We start from the raw sequence: 20,200 nt of genomic DNA on the forward strand, positions 1-20,200 counted from the left end.
TCCTCACATAGCTAGTCTGTGCCTGGTCATATTCATATTTTATCTCTATCACTACTGATTTTGTTCTTTTTGTATTTTGACCATTATGTGTCCATGTGTATAAGTTGTTTTGGGTTGTCAGAAGGCGAGGGGATTTAACAGATTTTTTGTAAGCTAAATGTTTTATATAGTACTTTTTTGCCTGAAAATTGCTTTACAAATACATTTTATTTGATTTGATTCGATAGGAAGATGCCTACCAAAGACAGTGACAGCAACCTAGCAGGTCAGCTAAACTCATTCTACCGATGTACTTCATTTTAAGCAACATTGTATTGTTCCCTAAATAACAATGTGCAAAAGTTGAATTGAGTTTTTACTGCATTTACCCTTTCACAAAAACCATAGAGACACCCTTTGAAAGATTCCCTGCTTGTCAAATCAATATTGCCATACACCCAAAGAGGTCTTTCGTCTTGAATTGTGAAATTAATCGACAGTAACCTGGCTGCAACCTATAAAAAGGACCCAATCCAAGATGTCATCCACAAGAAAGCTACCTGTTAAAGTGAGGCACATTCACTGGGATTGTGGTCTTATTTCTCTCAATCCTTCTGTCTCCATGCCTGCAGTCGTTTCTGTTGCAAAGTGAAGGCCGCCTGCTGTGTTCTGGAGTGCTCCCACCTGAGAACTTGCGCCAGGCCAGCCGTTCAGCACCGTGGCTGAATGAGGGCAATGATGCACCCTACTGGGTTCTGTTTTACTTATAGCAAATTAGTTAAAAAAAAAAGGAAAAAAGCAATCTCTTTAAATATTTATTTTCCACACAAGGCTCGCAAGGTTGCTGAAGCATATTCCAGCCAACATAGGACAGTGAATTGTTGGCACCCTGGACAGCCAATCACAGTGCACATTGACACAGACAGCCATTCATCCACCCACGCATTCGTAGGGACAATTTGGACTTGATAATAAACCTGCACGATCAAAAAACACATTTTGTATCAAAACAGATATTTGGTCTTTGAGAAATATTACAACAAATGGCCAAGAGCAAAGGACATTGTTCTATTGAAGTCCTATTCTCACTGTGACTTTTATTTATAAAGATTAGACCAGAGACTGGGTTTATTGTGTGCATCTGTGCAAATGTTTACGGTGTCGATTCATCATGAGCATGCATAACGATAGCTTGATTAAGATACTAAATGTTGTGTAAGCTGTAGATAAAAATTAGTGTGGCTAATAAGGATGTATCCGCTGAAAGTGTGAGTGCTGATGAGCCAATTAACACCGGTGTTTGCTTGAACAATGGCATGCCAATAATAAAGAATACCGTCATCTAGATGGAATCAATTCAAACATACTGAAGCATCTCGTAAGGGTCATTGCCACTGTGTGTGGGATTAGTTTCAGAGGTTTTAAGCTAACTAAATTGTAAACTGTATCTCCAATACAGTACTTTGAATAAAGACACTCCCCTACTCACGACCATTCGACTTACAAAATACATTTTTTTCGGGAAAAATATCCGGGCATTGCTGTAAGTTAGATTTTGTATTGTGTTTCTTTCCACTGCTACCGGCGTGTGGCACTGTAAGAGCTCACCCAGCATCCACCTCGAAGAAGAAATCTGGCTTCTACTTCCTAGTTCGTGTGTAAACATACTACGTGTACTGTGTCTCTAGCGCGTCATTTGACGTTTTTATTGTTTAATATTTCGTGCATTCATTCAATATGGTTGGTGTACCGTGTAAAGAAGCGGAGAAACGTTTCTTTTGAAATTAAATTGGAATAAGAAAGATTGATGCGGTTGAGACAATGGTTGGATCGCTTGTTTTCGCCCACTTTCTATTGCGCAGGAGGAAGTCGCCTAAATCTTGAAGCCCATCTTCCACAAGTATGTTAAACTTTACTTAATTTAGCTTTTTAGAGCATTTTAGTTCATTTAATATTTATATTTTAGGACTAAACAATACAGGTTACTTATATAAACCTTAAACATATAAAATATTGCGCTGAAGCAACTTACTGACAAATTCAACATAAGAACGATCGTCTGGATCTAGTTCATAAGTGGAGCAGCGTCTGTACTTAGATTTTGTACAGATTGTAAAAAATTGGGATAGGTTTGCACATCTCCGGTTATAGATGGAAATTCAAACAAGAATCGGCTGAAGTTTGATTCAAAGATAACTAAAAGCAGTCTAAGGTTTTGTGTAAGCAAGAGTTGACTTAAGTGCACCTCATGCAAATCCTAAGGCTAGGATATACATGGAAAAGGAAGTTGTAATAAGCAGACATGGGACCAAGTCACACATGTGCAAGTCTCAAGTAAGTCTCAAGTCTTCACCTTCAAGTCCCAAGTAAGTCCCAAGTATTTTTTTCTTGGGCAAGTCAAGTCACAAGTCAAGTCCCGAGTCTTAGATTGCCAAGTCCAAGTCAAGTCACAAGTCATAAAAACAGCGACTCGAGTCGACTCGAGTCCAAGTCACTAAGTCTCAAGTCCCCATGTCTGGTAATAAGGCAAGTACAGAAAATCTGCTGCGAAACTCCATGTTCAGTCAGATTTTTGTCAGATCAAACTTGAACAAGAAGGCACACTGACAATGGAAATCTCGTATATAACGCAATGACCCAAGGGAATTTTTACAAAACCACAATAAGAAATACATGTTTTATAATTTGGGCTTAATTGAGCATCAAGTCACTTGGATGAAAGCAAGTTATTTTTAGCTCGGCCGAGTCACAATTGTGACTTATTCTCTACAGGTAGCCTGGTCAAGCCAAGGCTTACATTATTCCCAGAGATACATATGTCACTTCAATCTTGTCAAAGATCATTGTGTTAAATAGCATTTCTATTGACCTTTTTGATTGATTGTATTATTTTAACTATCCTGGATTCAATTTTACATATGTATAGGCTATTTTGTCATTCAATCAAGCACTGTTCACTGTATTGCGAGTAATTTTATAGTCAGGTCAATTTATATACTCTGTTTATTGGAATGTGTTTTATCGCTATGCCAATTAAGAATGCTAGCCAAATTGCCGTCAAAGCTTTGATTAATATGTGTATTTTTGCCGTTTTTACTTGACACAAAATCTTGCAACGATGGTATCAAATAATTTATTGAAAATATAGTATATACAGGGCCAACTCCAGTTCATCTGTTCATCATCAAAGAAGGAGTAGTTTGTTCTTTATGAAAGATCAATAAAGTAATAAACCTATTTAGTGAACATCGTTTACAATATATTGTCATTGATAAAAAGTAGTTAGCGTGGTTTGCGACATGATTAGATGTGGCACGCCATCATAAATATGTATTAACCTCCGAACACCTGGCGTCCACATGCTTAGACATAACTATATATTGAACAAGAAGCTCAGGCCTTAGGAGGTTAAGAGATTTAAAAGAGAAAAAAAGATTACAAAAAAAATGTTGGGATAAACAGGCAAAAACAAAAAGATATTTTCCGCACTGGGAATCAAACCCGGGCCTTTTTGGGAAAAAGAAGTACAGTGGTCGCTAAACAATCAAACTGCTCTAGTAAAGATACATTTCAGATAGAATGATGTCTTTCAAGCAAAAATCGTTCCCGATATTCCAGAGAAAATATAAGTTACAATAATTTCCAGAAGCTAACACTAGAGGCCCGAGTGCTTGGGACCATTCACCAACTTGTCCCGGATAGCACTTTGGTTTCCCATTAGTCCTGCGCGCTTGTGTTGTGTTTATTTTTATTGTACTCCCTCACTCCTCCACCACCTCTCATACACCTCTGTTAGCAACCACTGACTTTCTCCATTGCAAGTAGTCTTAAAAAACTCATTTTTTTGTTAGAGGAACTGTACGAAATGTGCAACTATTTTACGGGTGGCCGCCACATCAGGCTTGTGTCATAATTGCAGCCTCTGTCAATCGGTGTGTATATTTAAAGCAACAGAGGTAATGACATCGACAATTAGAATAAACTTTATTTTGTAAGACACCAAATTGTGATTTCATAGTAACTGAATATTCTTTCTCTAGGCAGTGTAGTGTGCTACACTAACAAACAGAAACAAAAACAAAAAAACATGAGGAAGAACATGCTATCGCTCTTTACCACTCTTCGTGTCCCCCATTCCTCATAACTATTGTATGCCGACCCGAACAGCTTTGCCAAAAGTAAGATAAAAGCAGGTGGTTTGGAGAAAAAAAGGCATAAGTGCTCTTTAAAATAATCTGGGCACTGTTAACACATACTTAAGAGAAATTTTTTAACTTCCCATCTTTTTAAAAAATGTTATGGCTAAACTACGCGACCTTTACTATATTCTTATTACTGTAATTTTAGATTGTATTACATTTTGAATGTGTTTTACTGATCAGGAAGATGTGTTTTATTGCTATTTTGAGTTAATTTAGTTTTTTTTGAGAGTTATGAAACGGATAATAGTAGATTAGCCATTTAGTATCAGAAATATTTCCTCGAAATACGACAACGAGCTCGATGCGGGAACAAATGATTCTCGTAGGTAGAGGGAATTTATTGATGCTATTTATGTGTATATCACCACACACACGAAAATACATCACCTCTAAAGTTAGCACCATCGGGAAATTCTTACATTAGTATTTGTTTTTACAATTCATCACTTTGTCAAGAAATTTGTTTGTCATTCGTTAGTATTGTACCACAAATGGACTGTTCAGAAAAGTTGCAACATTGTTATTAAAGTTAAATAAAATACAGTGTACCGTATCTGCTCGAAAAAGCATGCTTTCAGATCTTACCTTCGGTGGGCTTTCCGATCCAGGATATTCCCTCTGATCGAGTTTGTTCCATCGCTGCATCAGTTTAATTACAATGGCCTTGCCGAAGTCTACTAGTTGGAACCCCGTCACATTGGCGCCACCGTGCATGAACCTTTCGAGCGAAATGTCTTTAAACCCCTGGAAGGGAAGACAGTCCCCCACTTCCCATTACAAAGAGTACAACAGATCTAATGTCAGGTAATCACACTTGTCATACTCCCCCAGATATCGACACGATTTATTCATAATTAATTGGGTGTCACTTCAGCTGCATGATAAGATTTGGTGCAGTGCAATCCTTGTAAGTCGAGTAGCTATGCGGAGTGATTCATCTAGAAAGGAGGCAGAATACAAGGTGCAACCATGTGAGCCTGATGTAAAGTAATTGCTAAAAGCGGCTAGCATTTTTTTCCCCCGCTTGACCTTCCCTTGCAGTCCTCTTCTTTATGCATTGGCAGGAACCGCAGAGAGATAAAAGATGAAGCATTACTAAATTGAGTCCTTGCAGTTTGATATCTACATCTGTAGCTGGTTGAATGAGATGAAAAAGAAGCCCAGCAGCATATGCCATCTATTTTATTACATATCAGACAATTATAAAGCACAGGACAGGTGTAAGAGGAGTAAATAGCTGAGGATATCTTACCAGGTTTGCAATGATGTAATGGTAGCCTTTAACATGCTTCCCCACACTGACTGCCTGAAAAAAAATACAAACATTGATATAATTTTATTCTATTTTGACTAATAATTACAGCATTTTTTGCCATCTCAATCAACAAAATAGATCATTTTTTTCAAAGACGGCCAAAGCAGTGTAGGAAATAATGGTTTAGTTAGTTGGTGTTGGCTTCAACAGCACAACTCATTAACACCAGTGCTATAAGAGCCATCCACTCGTCAACATCCACCATTTGCCTATTGGTTAAATTTCATGTGGGACAGTGACCCACTTGGGCCATCCCTGGAAACTTCCCTGGGTACCAAGGTAACCGATTAAAATGTATGGACCCCATGCATTCCAGATGGGCCCATTCAAATTGAATGGACCTTTCATTATAAATGGGTCCATTGAAAATGCTATTACTCAGTGTAATAACGGCATTACTATGTTATTACTATGGATGTGATTTTTTTAATACTGTCCCTGAAGGCATCTTCTTATTGCTAACAACTACATGCTTACGGTAGCATACTAACAACTTGATACTACCAGTTTTATGCTAACATCTTCCAGATCCAGCAACAACTCTTACAATTGCCTCTGCAATTGTCTAGTTACATTTTATAGCAATTAACACGTCATTAAAAGTCTGAAACTAGTAAGGGTTCTGATTGGGGTTAGCTAGTTGGTTTTGACTGGTTCGCAGGTCTGCCTTACAGTTCTGAGGTCTACTAGCCTCCCCTTGTGAAGTTTTCATTTTGTGTGTGCTATTTTTCAAGTTTGCTTGAGTTACACTGAGAATACATTTGACTGGATGTTAATTAAATGGTGTTTTTCCTTCTATATATAAGCACAGTTGATAAACAATAGATTAAATTGTAGTGAAGGAAAAAAAGTATTAAAAAAAAAAACACCTCAATATAACCAAATCCAAATCATAATTTAATTGTGAACCTCCAAAAGATTCCCTGCCCTACAGCTAAAGCATACTTTTTATGCCCTTCATTTACAAGACTTGCGTCCGTGAGGGTGGTTTTTCTACAGTGTGGCCCCAGAGCCAATATGACTTAGACACTCCTGTGGTGAAACAACATATAATGAGAAACCTTGTCTGATATGACAAATAGTTTGGTTAATTTGTCACTTTTAGGTATTCATTTTCCTGTTTTCGTACAATTCCCAGCCACAGACTTGACAAGGGTTCACGCCACACCGGTTTAAAATATTCTGGTATGGATGTACAAAACTGGTGGTTAAATGAACACAAAATAATGGTGATTATTGAATCCCTCTAATTGTAGGATAAAACACTGAGTAGAGTTGAAGAGGATTTTTCCAGGATGTAAACGATACAATGCAGGAAGTTGACGGTACCTGTTCCAACATGCTCTGTAGTCTCTCCGGCTCCAAATCGATAACAAACTTCCTCTCTTGACGTCTATCCAGGTCTTCCAAAAGTCGGCGATAGCCAGGCTCATTGAAGCTCTCCACACAGATTGCACTAACCTGAGTTTTTATTAAAAACAAAATTAGTAGAGAGATGAAGTATGTAATTTGTTGGCAAACAACAAATATGAAACACATCGAACAATACACTGTGGTCATGCAAATGTGGGATACAAAATGCATGATTTATGTGTTGATTTTGATTTACTCACCTGCCAGCCGTTTTGTCCTGCTCTTTCCATGATTGCCTGCAGGATGGCATAACCTAGAGAAGTGAAAAAAATGGAAGAAAGAAAATAAATGCATGGGTTACAACTGACAATTAAACTTGGTTATTATCAAGTTCATTGTTAAGTAGACACTCAAAATAAGGAGAGAAGACATACATTGATTTTGAATGGATGAATAAATGGTCTTCATTCATTCATTTATTCATTCATTATATACAAGTAAAATGAAAACGAAGGGCTTCTCCTTTCAGTACAAGAAGCGATGTAGAGCGGCCGTCTAGCTGTATGACACACTAGCGTCGGGGATCCTCGGATTTAGCCAGGTCTACGTGATGATTAAACAACAACAGTCACGAATGTAGCGGTTTCCCAGAACTATTAGCTCTGGGTCATCCGTTTCACAGGTGATGTATGCAGCGTTTGTGAGATACAGGCTCGGCATGGCTTGCGTGGGTGGTTACGTAGCCGCAGCAGTAGGCCGGACTTGCATTTGACCTGCTTTTACTTCCTCTCCCGAAGCCACCTTTGTCTCTTCCCAGACCCAATAACATTCCATGGAGAGCCCAGTAGTCTGGCCAAGTCGTTAGAGAATGTAGTATCTATGTCAGTAGCCGATGTCCACAAGCTCCTGTCGGGTGCAGTGCTATCATGCTGATGTATACGCGTATAGCATTCAAAGACAAACATAGAGCAAGTACACAAAAAAGCACTGAATGGGAGAGCCAAAATCCGCTTTGTTTGTGCGTGCCAGCATATTGGATAACCATTTTGAACTTGCAAAGAGAGCAGAGGAGAGCCCAGACCCCAGAAAAGAAATTCCAACCTGTTTTAAAAGCCCTCCTCTGAGCTCTTTCTTTTTATCACATATCCTTGGTCAGTGTTTTTTGACTTTGTCCGAGCCAAGGCTCATTTCTTTCATTAAAAAAAAAAAACCCACAGGACACCAGCAGTCGGTGCTGTTGCATCTCCGCTTAAAATAAATCAAAATGAAAGATAGCGTTTGCTAGATCGTACAGGCACACAAATTGGATTATTTCCCATGGCACAGTTCGACAATTAATCATTGTGGTTGACAGCGGTTAAAAAACAAGGTCCTAGGTTACAAAAACAGATCGGCCCTGAAGGGTGTGTAAATAAAAGAACAGTGAGACCATTGGCCTATAGTGACAATGATGTGAACAGCGCATAATACAGGGAGTGCAGAATTATTAGGCAAGTTGTATTTTTGAGGATTAATTTTATTATTGAACAACAACCATGTTCTTAATGAACCCAAAAGTTTCATTAATATCAAAGCTGAATATTTTGGAAGTTGGAGTGGGGCTTTTTTAGTTTTAGCTATTTTAGGAGGATATCTGTGTGTGCAGGTGACTATTACTGTGCATAATTATTAGGCAACTTAACAAAAAACAAATGTATACCCATTTCAATTATTTATTTTCATCAGCGAAACCAATATAACAGCTCAACATTCACAAATATACATTTCTGACATTCAAAAACAAAACAAAAACAAATCAATGACCAATATAGCCACCTTTCTTTGCAAGGACACTCAAAAGCCTGCCATCCATGGATTCTGTCAGTGCTTTGATCTGTTCACGATCAACATTGCGTGCAGCAGCGACCACAGCCTCCCAGACACTGTTCAGAGAGGTGTACTGTTTTCCCTCCTTGTAAATCTCACATTTGATGAGGGACCACAGGTTCTCTATGGGGTTCAGATCAGGTGAACAAGGAGGCCATGTCATTAGTTTTTCTTCTTTTAGACCCTTTCTTGCCAGCCACGCTGTGGAGTACTTGGATGCGTGTGATGGAGCGTTGTCCTGCATGAAAATCATGTTTTTCTTGAAGGATGCGGACTTCTTCCTGTACCACTGCTTGAAGAAGGTGTCTTCCAGAAACTGGCAGTAGGACTGGGAGTTGAGCTTGAGTCCATCCTCAACCCGAAAAGGCCCCACAAGCTCATCTTTGATGATACCAGCCCATACCAGTACCCCACCTCCACCTTGCTGGCGTCTGAGGCGGACTGGAGCTCTCTGCCCTTTACCGATCCAGCCACGGGCCCATCCATCTGGCCCATCAAGACTCACTCTCATTTCATCAGTCCATAAAACCTTAGAAAAATCCGTCTTGAGATTTTTCTTGGCCCAGTCTTGACGTTTCAGCTTGTGTGTCTTGTTCAGTGGTGGTCGTTTTTCAGCCTTTCTTACCTTGGCCATGTCTCTGAGTATTGCACACCTTGTGCTTTTGGGCACTCCAGTGATGTTGCAGCTCTGAAATATGGCAAAACTGGTGGCAAGTGGCATCTTGGCAGCTGTACGCTTGACTTTTCTCAGTTCACGGGCAGTTATTTTGCGCCTTGGTTTTTCTACACGCTTCTTGCGACCCTGTTGACTATTTTGAATGTAACACTTGATTGTTCGATGATCACGCTTCAGAAGCTTGGCAATTTTAAGAGTGCTGCATCCCTCTGCAAGATATCTCACTATTTTTGACTTTTCAGAGCCTGTCAAGTCCCTCTTCTGACCCATTTTGCCAAAGGAAAGGAAGTTGCCTAATAATTATGCACACCTGATATAGGGTGTTGATGTCATTAGACCACACCCCTTCTCATTACAGAGATGCACATCACCTGATATGCTTTATTGGTAGTAGGCTTTCGAGCCTATACAGCTTGGAGTAAGACAACATGCATAAAGAGGATGATGTGGTCAAAATACTCATTTGCCTAATAATTCTGCACTCCCTGTAGACAAAACAATAGACAACTCTCAGGTCCTTACGTAGTGGCAACCTATGTGATCTCCTTCGCAGGTATTGACTGTTGAAATCAGATATTTTTACCTCAACATTTTTAATTCTTTGTATTTAATTTGTGCCAACAAAATGTTTGATTTCGTCACAATTTAGATACAGTAAGCTCGTAATGGCGACACCAATAAGTGCTTGCAGGAGTGCATTTAAATACAGCAGACTAATCAACAACATATCATTCTGTGGACCAATACAGTTCTCCTTTTCCTAGGTAGAGGGTAAAGCACTTAGCATTGCAACCCTCACAACCAATGTTCCCTCTAAGCTGAGCACGTGCGCAATCGCGCACACCCCCACATTCTCAGCACACAAGAAAATCTATCCAGCCCAATGTTCCCTCTAAGCTGCGTGTGTGCACAATTGCACACTACCCAGAGCTTTTCCGCGCACAAGAAAATCTAGCCAGCTCACAAAAATCAGGGCTCAAAATTGCTAATTAAGAAGCGAATTAAGTCAAAGTTACAGTGCATGAAGGTAAAAATACAAGGTTTCCCCTGACGTTGTGTTCTAAATGCGATATTTTGAAGTCAAGGCTGAAGTAGAACGAAGCTAAGTAAAGTCAGTAAAGTTTTTCGAGAACCGGCTTCTTCGGCTCGGCTCACTAAAAGAGTGAGCCGATCTTTAGCCGTTTAGGACCCGGTCTTTCGGGTCCTAAACGGCTCTTCGGGTGGTTTTTGCTTCTTTCATCCCTATATGACCAAACATTATGTAAAATTATGCACAAAAAGGAAGGGGGAATAGAACAAAAGGAAAAAAATACAAAAAGGAAAAAAATACCAAAATGAAAAAGTAGTGAAAAGCTGAGAAAAAGAAGGAACAAGGAACAAAAAAGCCAGAAAAAAAAGAAAAGAAAAAAACAAAGGAAATAAAGTAAATAGAGGACAAAAAGAAAAAAGTAACAGCTAAGAAAAAACAAACACAATTAGATTTTTTTTAAAGGAATTTAAAAAAATGGAAAAAAACAGAGAAGAAAAAGTTTGTGTTGCATTCAAATAATTTCCAATTATACCAAGTCAATCTTGTTGCCAACATTGTACTTCCACTTAAAAATTTGATTAAATACAGTTGTGTATCGTGCAACCGACTAAATAAGCCCCCAAAAATGTTAGTATTAAGCGACAAAAGATACCAGGGAAAAAAAAGAAATGGAAATCATGTGAAAGAATTGTTGTAAAAACAAATTACGTTTGTAGGCCGTACAACCTTTGCAATAATACATTAGTAAATTCATTCAAAAGTGAAAACAATTTTGAAAAATCAGCAAAATGTAACTTGATGTCAAGTTTTGGACATGTTTGATAATGATTTAGTTGCCACACTTGGGATTGCTGTTGCTCACTGTTGCTTCAAGCGTTGCTCACCGACTTTGTGTGAACGCTCAGACCCGTGGAAAATTAGAGGGAACATTGCTCTCAACACTCCTCTATTGACCACCACTTCAAGACCATCCAGATATGTTAGAGTGCTACTGTGTGACTGTGTTTCAAAATGCCTCTTTTGGATAAATTGGTGAACACAATAAGGTAATTTAAATTGAAATACACATGACTTAGAAAAGAAAAACAAATTACATCATTTAAGATGCAGCATTTGTTCTTTGTTTGTAACTCCATGGAGTTAAGATATTTTTAAAGCGTAGTCCAACCAAAAGTATTTCCTACAATAATATGTAATTCATTACGCTGAACTGGGTCAATAACCTTTTTGAAGCTAAAAGCTACTTTTTGTTATTGATTGATGTTAAGGGACACCATTTTTGCATGAATTTTAAAAATAAAAATTACTTGATATTAAAATTACTATGATATTACTATGTTATTACAAGGCTGTAATTGTAGAATATAAATTAACCACTTAAATATTGCTTCTGTTAAAAAAATGAATTTGTAAGAAAATTGCAATGACCCATCACTGGTGAGCTATTTTCAGAATAGTGACTCAGGTGTTCTCAGAGGGCTATTAGGTACCCGGACCACATTAGAGAACCCTACTCTGAACACATTTTCAAAAATGTTTTGTTTTTTACTATGAATTGAGAAGTAGTTTCTATCCATTTCAGGGGGCAGCCATTTTGCTACTTAGTACCTTCTAAACATTAGATCAAAGTTACCTAGTCCTCATCTAACAAAGCTTTCCCTGTTTTCTGAAGCAAGAGTGCTTTGTCTCTTGCAAACGTGAAGCCTAAGCAAAATGTAATGTCATAATTGTAACTTTCAAATTGTTATATCAAGCAAACAACAGAGATCAGATGCCAATCTTATTGATTAGTCATGAGCGACTTCCACAGAGAGATAGAGAAAGAAATGGAGTGAGGGAGAAAGAAGGACACATAGAGAGAGTGAGATAAAGAAAAGCTCAACATTTGTATTTTCTATATTGAAGTTGCTCATCAGTAAAAAAGCCAGCATATAAAAAAGTGAGACTCTTTGTCTGAAAAAAGTAGTAGCTTAGGCAAAGTTTATATATTGTTGTCTGTGTGCAGCACTTTAGTCCGCCAGAACACTGCATTGCTATCCATTCAACAGCACATTACTACCAGCAGAGCCAATTAGGAACCTAAAATGTGAAACCCATTCTAGGTCAAGTAAGTGTGACTGTAAGTATGCACATTCATCCTTTGCCATAATTCTCCATTATCTTAGTCATATTCCTTCATTTTTGTCTCTACCTTTGCATGCCGCTGGATATCAACAGATTATTTGTAATGTTACAATTTCTTACTTATCTTTCTCGAACTTGCTTTTCTGTTGAACTTTCCTTTAACTTGTTTGTCCCCTGCTCGCTTCATTGCACACCTGTCCTTTATGCTTCCTTTCCGTATGCATGCCTGCCCAACTTGACTGACTCTTGTGTTCTGCCTCTCCCTTTGCTTTCATTTTGTATCACCAGGGTTAAAAACCCAGACTATGAAAAAAACACATACTCTCAAACACACACAAATATATATACCATGGGACAGTGGATCATGTTTGACCTTTATTTCCACTGTCTGTATCAGAATTACTCTGTGGTGCTTTTAGAGCACGGACCGAATTGCATTTGCTTGCCATTATTCCTCCAGGATTAAAGAAAACTCACCACCTTTTTGATGACTCTGATGATACGGAAAAATAAATCTATCTATCCAGCCTGGTCATATCCCTCGAGAGGGTTGATCGAAAGGGTGGTCCTGTGGTGAGGGGCCCTCTCCCCTGGGAGGTGTGAAAATACTCCCACCGTGGTCCGCTGCGTGTCGTAAGAGGCGACTAAAGTGGAGGGAGCGAGGGGAATGGGGATTCTCTCCTCTCAATCTCTACTCCCTAAGAGACATTAAGGCAAAGAAAGGGGGGCTGGGGACCGTAAGGTCTCGCAAACCCTAGTTATAGGAGAAATAATTATTTTTGATAAATAACTTCCACTTCTATTCAATTCAAATGTACAAATTGAGGACTGGATTTCTGGTTGAAAAGGTTCAAATGTCATGGAGTATGTAGTCAATATTGACTAATTTATCAACAAAACCGACATTTTGCTCCTGTCATGTGTTGTATGAAAAATCATGCACAAACATGAAGTAATATCTCCTCTAGAAGGACGTCTTAAGTGTTTTCAGATGTCACCGTGGTGTTTTGTATGTAGAGCGCATGCTTTGTGGAAAAGGGTAGCTCGCAGTTTTCCTGCATAGTTTAGTAATTTGGCGACCATCACACATGTTTGATACTTTGCGCCGTTGGCAGCATGCTGTTTTTCTCCAAAATGTGCTCCCATACAAGCAAAATGCTAAAAGGGTTGAGAGCGGTTAGCACCTGCTGTGTGCCGGGCTTCTTAGCCTTGTAGGCATTGAAATGCAACTGATGGAAATACTTTTATCCACTAGCTGGGATTGTTTTTGCCATGCAGGCAGGTTTACAGAGTAGTTTGCCAGCACATCATTAAATTAAAAAAAGTTCTTTAATTTGTTTTATTTACTATTGATGGATTTGAAATAATAAAGGTAAATGGAAATTGGAATGCAGTCCTGTTTAAAGGGACAAGGTGTTATAAAGCACAGACTACAGACTCAAAATGACAAAAACCATATTACCTCTCATTTTCCCCAGCCTTTTTTTTTTTTTTTTTTAAATAAAAAATTCTGACTCTTACATCTAATGTTTGTGCACCAGCAGTTGTTTAAGTAAATACACAGTCCTCCACTAATAATTCATTTAGTGTCTGTCGTCTTGTTGGCGAGTTAAGCATACGGTTAGCTAGCTCCAAAGCCACATTTGGAATGGAGATGTCCAGCCAGGTTTCAGTGAAAATCACACACCAACAATGGTTTCACGTTTTACGCGAAGCCTTCTGCAGTTGTATCTCATTCAGCTTGTAACGGAACAAACGTGCATTGGAAAGTAAGATGTTCGGGAGTGGCAGTTAAAAAGGGTTTGCCTTTAGCCAGGCTCACATGTCTCTATGCTTGCCTATCTTCTGTCCCCACTTGACGCACTTCCTCTTTCCGTCCGCTGCGGCTGGTGTGCCCAGGAGTGGATTGAATAATTCTGGGAGGATGAGATATTCTGCTGACAGTTGATAACCTCGGTTAAGATGTGAGAGTTCATCTCTGCTGTGCTGATGATTCATACTGTGAGAAATGATATCAAACTAAGACAAATAAATACAATTAAGGGAAGCTCCGATCCGCTGCGTCTGTGTGCGCCACCATGTTGTATTTCAGTCTAGTAATTATCATTTTAAGGTCAACAAACTTATCGTTCACATACAATTTAACGATGAATATAAAATAATTCCCATTAAATATCCAATGGACCATTTTCTAAGTCCAACTGCACCAGATCTTATACTTTGCATACCACTCTGAGAGCTACTTTTTTCGCGCAGGGAAAACCTTTTTAATGTATATTTCTGAAATAATTATTAATGTTGTCACTGTGCTGTTACTACGTTAGGTTGTAATTATTAAAAGTTAAGTCATGTCAGTTAGAAATAACATTTACTAAAACATCACTATGACCCTTCATTGGTGAGCAATTTTCAGAACTCTGGCTATTTAGGTGATCTCTAGGGCCTACATGTTTCCTGTAAGCACCACGTTGAAAACCCCTGGTCTAGGGGTAGACACTTTCCTCGGCATTCGGTTGGTCTTGGTTCAAATCTCACACAGATAATATATTTCAGTATTGTTTTCTGTTTATGTTTTACCTCTAACAGCTTGTCCCTTTTAAATGCTTCATTTTATTTACCCTTTTATGGTAAGACAATCAGTTCAATTCTTCACAACCAGTGACTATTGTCTTAATTCTTCCTTGTCTATTTGAATTGTACCCTTTCTCTTTCTTTTGTCATTTATGAGTGCAGCAAAGTGGTTTATACACATGTATTCAATTGTACTGGATTTAAATGAAAAATGAAGTTAAATAAATGAACAGGTTAAACAACAACGGAGTATATTAACTGAGTTGATTATACTATGTGGCTACAAGTATGCTAAAGCTCAATTAATTTCAAATCAGCAGTATTTCACCAAGGCAAGCGTTTACTTGATTCATTTCACTTGATTCAATCTACAGCCAGGTTTAATAGTTCATGGGAAATTTATGGCCGTAAACCAAAGAAAAGGCAGAGAGAAAGAAGCCTTGCAGGACCCGACATTTTAGGCCTGAAATTCCGGTAGGGCTGGAACCTAGGGTTTTACCTTTGAAGCCAACTAACTTCAGTTACCAGTACAGCAGAGCTCTTTTGAACATCGTTCCATTAAAGCAGGGGTGTCAAACTCATTTGAACTCGGGGGCCACAGGATAGAACAAACATTCTGTCGGGGGCCGGATGAGTAGATTAAAGAGAAAGATAAAGAGAGATAAAGAAATAAGAGTAAGAGGGGAGGGAAAAGGAGAGAGGGCGGGACAAAGAAAGAGAGAGAGGGAGAGAGCGTGAGAAACAAAAGATAAAAAGTCGTGAGAGAGGGGGAAAAGAAAGGGAGAGGAAGAAAGAAATCCAAAGAGAAATAGAAAGACAAAAGGAGAGAAAAGAGTAAAGACAGACGGGTATAAAGAGAGAAAAGGAAAAAAGGAAGTTAGAGCAGAAGAGGTTAAAAGACACAGGGAAAGAGACAAGGAGCAACAAAGGAAAAGAAAGCGAGAGGGAGAGAGTGTGAGAAACAGATGATGAAAAGTCGTGAGAGAGGGGAAAAAGAAAGGGAGAGGAAAAAAGAAACCCAAAGAGAAATAGAAAGACAGAAGGAGTGAAAAGAGAAAAACTGCAAAGGGTATGGAGAAAGAGAAAAGAGAGAAAAGGAAAAAAGGAGGTTAGAGCAAAAGAGGTTAAAAGACAGAGAGAAAGAGACAAAGAAAAAGAAAAAGCGAGACGCAGAGAGTGGAAGAGACAGAGACAGAGTGGGAGAAAAGGGGTGGAAAAGAAAGAGAAAGAAATAAATACAAGTACAGTGTCTTTGTTCGAGACACCTGTCTTTGGCAACATCAAGTTGACATATGTCAACCTGCAGCTTGTTTTTCTCTTGAGCTTCTCTGAGTGTTCTCTCGCGGGCCGGATTAAATCCCTTAGCCTGATCTGGCCCGCGGGCCGCCTGTTTGACATACGTGCATTAAAGGACTCAGTTTATGAGGGCGAACAAAGACAACTCTAACTGCAGATTAATATACGATCGCAGTTTTTTGCTGGATATGCGAACATCCAGAAATCCAGCGCAAATTTCGACGATCACTCTGGAGTGTTTACTTAGCCTCGGAGTGCTACGTCAACAGAACACAGCGGCCTACAAAGCAGCGAGTAAAAGTGGCAAGCGGAAGCGCTGTGACCGGGGAAGGAAACGAGGTTGTCGGGCCGGGCTAACGGCTCGGATGAAGGCTAAACCCTTCAAAACGCCTCTACCATCCATTTTCCTATCCAACGTCCGCTCCCTGGACAACAAACTGGACCATTTACAAGTGGAATTCTCATCGAACCGCGAGTTGACGAACTGTTGTGCTTTAATTCTGACGGAGACATGGCTAAACTCATCTATCCCGAATGACGCTGTTAGCATTGTGGGGCTAACTGCTTTCCGCGCTGATAGAAGCGGCGAGCTCACCGGCAAAAGCAAGGGTGGCGGTCTATGCATTTATACAAACAACAACTGGTGTAGAAATGCGAAGATAATCTCGAATCACTGCTCACGAGACATTGAACTTTTGACGCTGATCTGCAGACCCTTCTACCTACCGAGGGAGTTTAGCGCGACCATCATTACTGCCGTGTACGTGCCCCCCAGCGCTAATACGAAGGAGGCAATGGACGTTCTCTACCGAACTGTGAGTGAACTGCAGCATGCTTACACCGAGTGCATTTTTATTGCGGCGGGGGACTTTAACCAGGCCAATATGAAAACAGTTCTCCCGCATTTCCATCAGCATGTAAATTTTGCTACAAGAGGTAGGAACACATTAGACCTGGCCTACACAAACATCAAAGGTGCATATAAAGCAGCCCCCCGCCCCCACCTTGGCTCATCAGATCACCTTTCTGTTATGCTAATTCCAGCATACAAGCCCCTGCTGACCAGAGAAAAACCTACAGTGAAGCAGGTGAGGGTGTGGTCTGAGAGGGCAATGGAGGCACTACAGGACTGCTTTGATTGCACTGATTGGGACATGTTTAAATCGGCTGCCACTTACAACAACAAAATAAATATAGATGAGTACGCCATTTCTGTGTCAGCCTATATCAGTAAATGCGCAGAAGACGTCAGCAATACCAAAACTATATGCACCCGTGCCAATCAGAAGCCCTGGATGACTGCTGAGATACGCAAACAACTAAAAGTACGGAACCTTGTCTTTAAATCTGGTGACAAGGAGGCGCTGAGATCAGCGAGGGCTAACCTGAACCGTGCTATCAGACTAGCAAAGCGAACGTACAGTCAAAAAATCCAGGAACGTTTCCTCAATAAAACCAACACCAGGGATATGTGGAAAGGCATTCAGGCCATTACCAAATACAAGCCAACCACCGCCCCAGTGCAGGACACTAGCATGGACTTTCTGAATGACCTCAACAAATTCTTTGGAAGGTTCGAGGCACAAAACGGCACCACTGCAGCGAAAGCGGTTCCAAATCAGGACGAAAGAGCACTCCACCTGGACTCATCTGACGTGAGGAAGACCCTGAGAAGGGTCAACACAAGGAAGGCTCCAGGCCCGGACAACATTCCGGGGCGGGTACTTAGGGAGTGCGCCGATCAGCTGGCTTGTGTACTAACAGACATTTTCAACACCTCGCTAGACCAAGCCAAAGTACCATCATGCTTCAAATTTGCCAACATCATCCCAGTGCCAAAGAAACCCCAGATCTTATCATTCAACGATTACCGGCCCGTTGCACTGACTCCTATCATAATGAAGTGCTTTGAGAGACTGGTTAAAGAGCACATCACCTCCAGTCTCCCCTCCTCATTCGACCCCTTTCAGTTTGCCTACAGGACAAACCGCTCCACCAGGGATGCCATCTCCTCTGCGCTTCACCTGAGCCTGACACATCTAGAGGAGAAGAACACCCATGTGCGAATGCTGTTCCTGGACTTCAGTTCAGCATTCAACACCATCATCCCACAACATCTGGTAGACAAAATGAGACTCCTGGGTTTCAACACCCCCCTGCGGAACTGGCTGCTGGACTTCCTCTGTGACAGACCCCAATCAGTGCGGATAGGTCAGAACAGTTCAGATGTCATCTACCTCAGCACGGGCTCCCCCCAAGGCTGCGTCCTAAGCCCCTTGCTGTTCACCTTGATGACACACGACTGCGTCCCTAGGTCCGCCACAAACCACATCGTGAAGTATGCTGACGACACAACAGTGGTGGGCCTCATCAGGGATGACAACGACCTGGCCTACAGAGAGGAGGCGGAGCAGTTGGTGGGCTGGTGCAGGGACAACAGCCTGGTCCTGAATGTTGACAAAACTAAAGAGATCATTGTCGACTTTAGGAAAAACCAGCCCAACCATGCCCCACTTTGCATCAACAACAAGGCTGTGGAGGTTGTCAGCAGTATCAGGTTCCTAGGGGTGCACATTACAAACAAACTCACCTGGTCCGTGAACACTGCATCACTGGTTAAGAGGGCACAGCAGCGCCTGTACTTCCTGCGGAGGATGAGGAGAGCCCACCTGCCCCCACCCTCCCTCATCACATTCTACAGGGGCACCATAGAGAGTATCCTGACCAGCTGTATCTCTGTGTGGTGTGGAGGCTGCAGCGCTACCGACTGGGGTAGTGTGAGGAGGGTAACGAGGACAGCAGAGAAAATAATCGGGACTACACTTCCCTCCATTCAGGACATTGGCCAGAAGCGCTGCCTATCCCATGCTAAGAACATTACCGGGGACCCCTCTCACCCCCATCATGGACTGTTCACTCTGCTAGCCTCTGGGAAGAGGTACTGCAGTGTGCGGTGCAGGACCACCAGGCTCCGCAATAGTCTAGTCCCCCTGGCCATTAAACTGTTAAATGGTCAATCTAACATATAGTTAACTTAAATCTAAACGGCTGCTAATCTGACTTTTTGCACTACTGGCAGTTTTTTATAGCTTGCCACTCCTTGCACATTGCTATCTGCACTACTGTAATTACAGCGTTATTGTTACAGTGTTAATGTTACTGTGTACCTGACTTGTTACCCTGACTGCCCATTTTGCACATCTGGTTAGCTACTCTTCTTGCACTATCGGCACTATGGTAAAATACTATACGTAGCCAAAATACAATACAACTTTATTTATATCTGTACATTCAAGGAAACTGTGGGGGTCAGATGCATCGACATTTCGTTCTGTATACACGTGTACTAGAATGACAATAAAGTAGATCTGAATCTGAATCTGAATCTGAATCTGAATGGGCAAACAATGACCCGTGGGAAAGATCAAGCCCTCTAACAGATTTAAGATGGCTCGCAAGACAAAGCTGAGAGAAGCACAAGAGCAAAATAAGCCGCATCACGTCAGACAAGGGCCTGCAATTTCAAATATGTCAACTGGATATCGCCAAAGAAAAGCGCCGTTTGCCAAATAAACCGCACACTGCATCTGTATTGCTGACTACCATTTACCAACCGGAGAATATGAAACCATCCCAATATTTTTTTTTTACCTAAAATAGAAGGCAATAAGATTACATCCACCATGATTTCTTAGCCGGTGTGTACCACCATAAAAACAACATTTTTATTGTGCTCATGGCTAACATTCAACTAGATGGCTACATTTGTCTGTATTTGTCTTATACAA

The 20,200-nt window shown here is 40.5% G+C and overlaps 1 protein-coding gene across 8 annotated transcripts in view; it reads right to left on the minus strand.

Annotated features, from left to right (window-relative positions):
* gria4a (glutamate receptor, ionotropic, AMPA 4a) overlaps positions 1 to 20,200 on the minus strand; it is a 235,788-nt gene that overhangs the window by 130,642 nt on the left and 84,946 nt on the right. For all 8 annotated transcript variants that reach the window (XR_015851482.1, XM_088345237.1, XM_088345238.1 and 5 more), the window contains exons 4-7: positions 7,110 to 7,162; positions 6,826 to 6,957; positions 5,434 to 5,487; positions 4,767 to 4,925 (exon numbers count right to left, since the gene is read on the minus strand). Coding sequence is in view for 7 of the 8 variants with exons in the window: in XM_088345237.1 (XP_088201363.1) it covers positions 4,767 to 4,925; positions 5,434 to 5,487; positions 6,826 to 6,957; positions 7,110 to 7,162 (398 nt within the window). In the remaining variant the exon portion in view is untranslated. The remainder of the gene's footprint in view (positions 1 to 4,766; positions 4,926 to 5,433; positions 5,488 to 6,825; positions 6,958 to 7,109; positions 7,163 to 20,200) is intronic.

Source organism: Urocampus carinirostris, chromosome 10 (genome assembly GCF_059441175.1).
Source record: "Urocampus carinirostris isolate Australia breed hairy pipefish chromosome 10, RoL_Ucar_1.0, whole genome shotgun sequence".
In the NCBI taxonomy this organism is placed as follows: Eukaryota; Metazoa; Chordata; class Actinopteri; order Syngnathiformes; family Syngnathidae; genus Urocampus; species Urocampus carinirostris.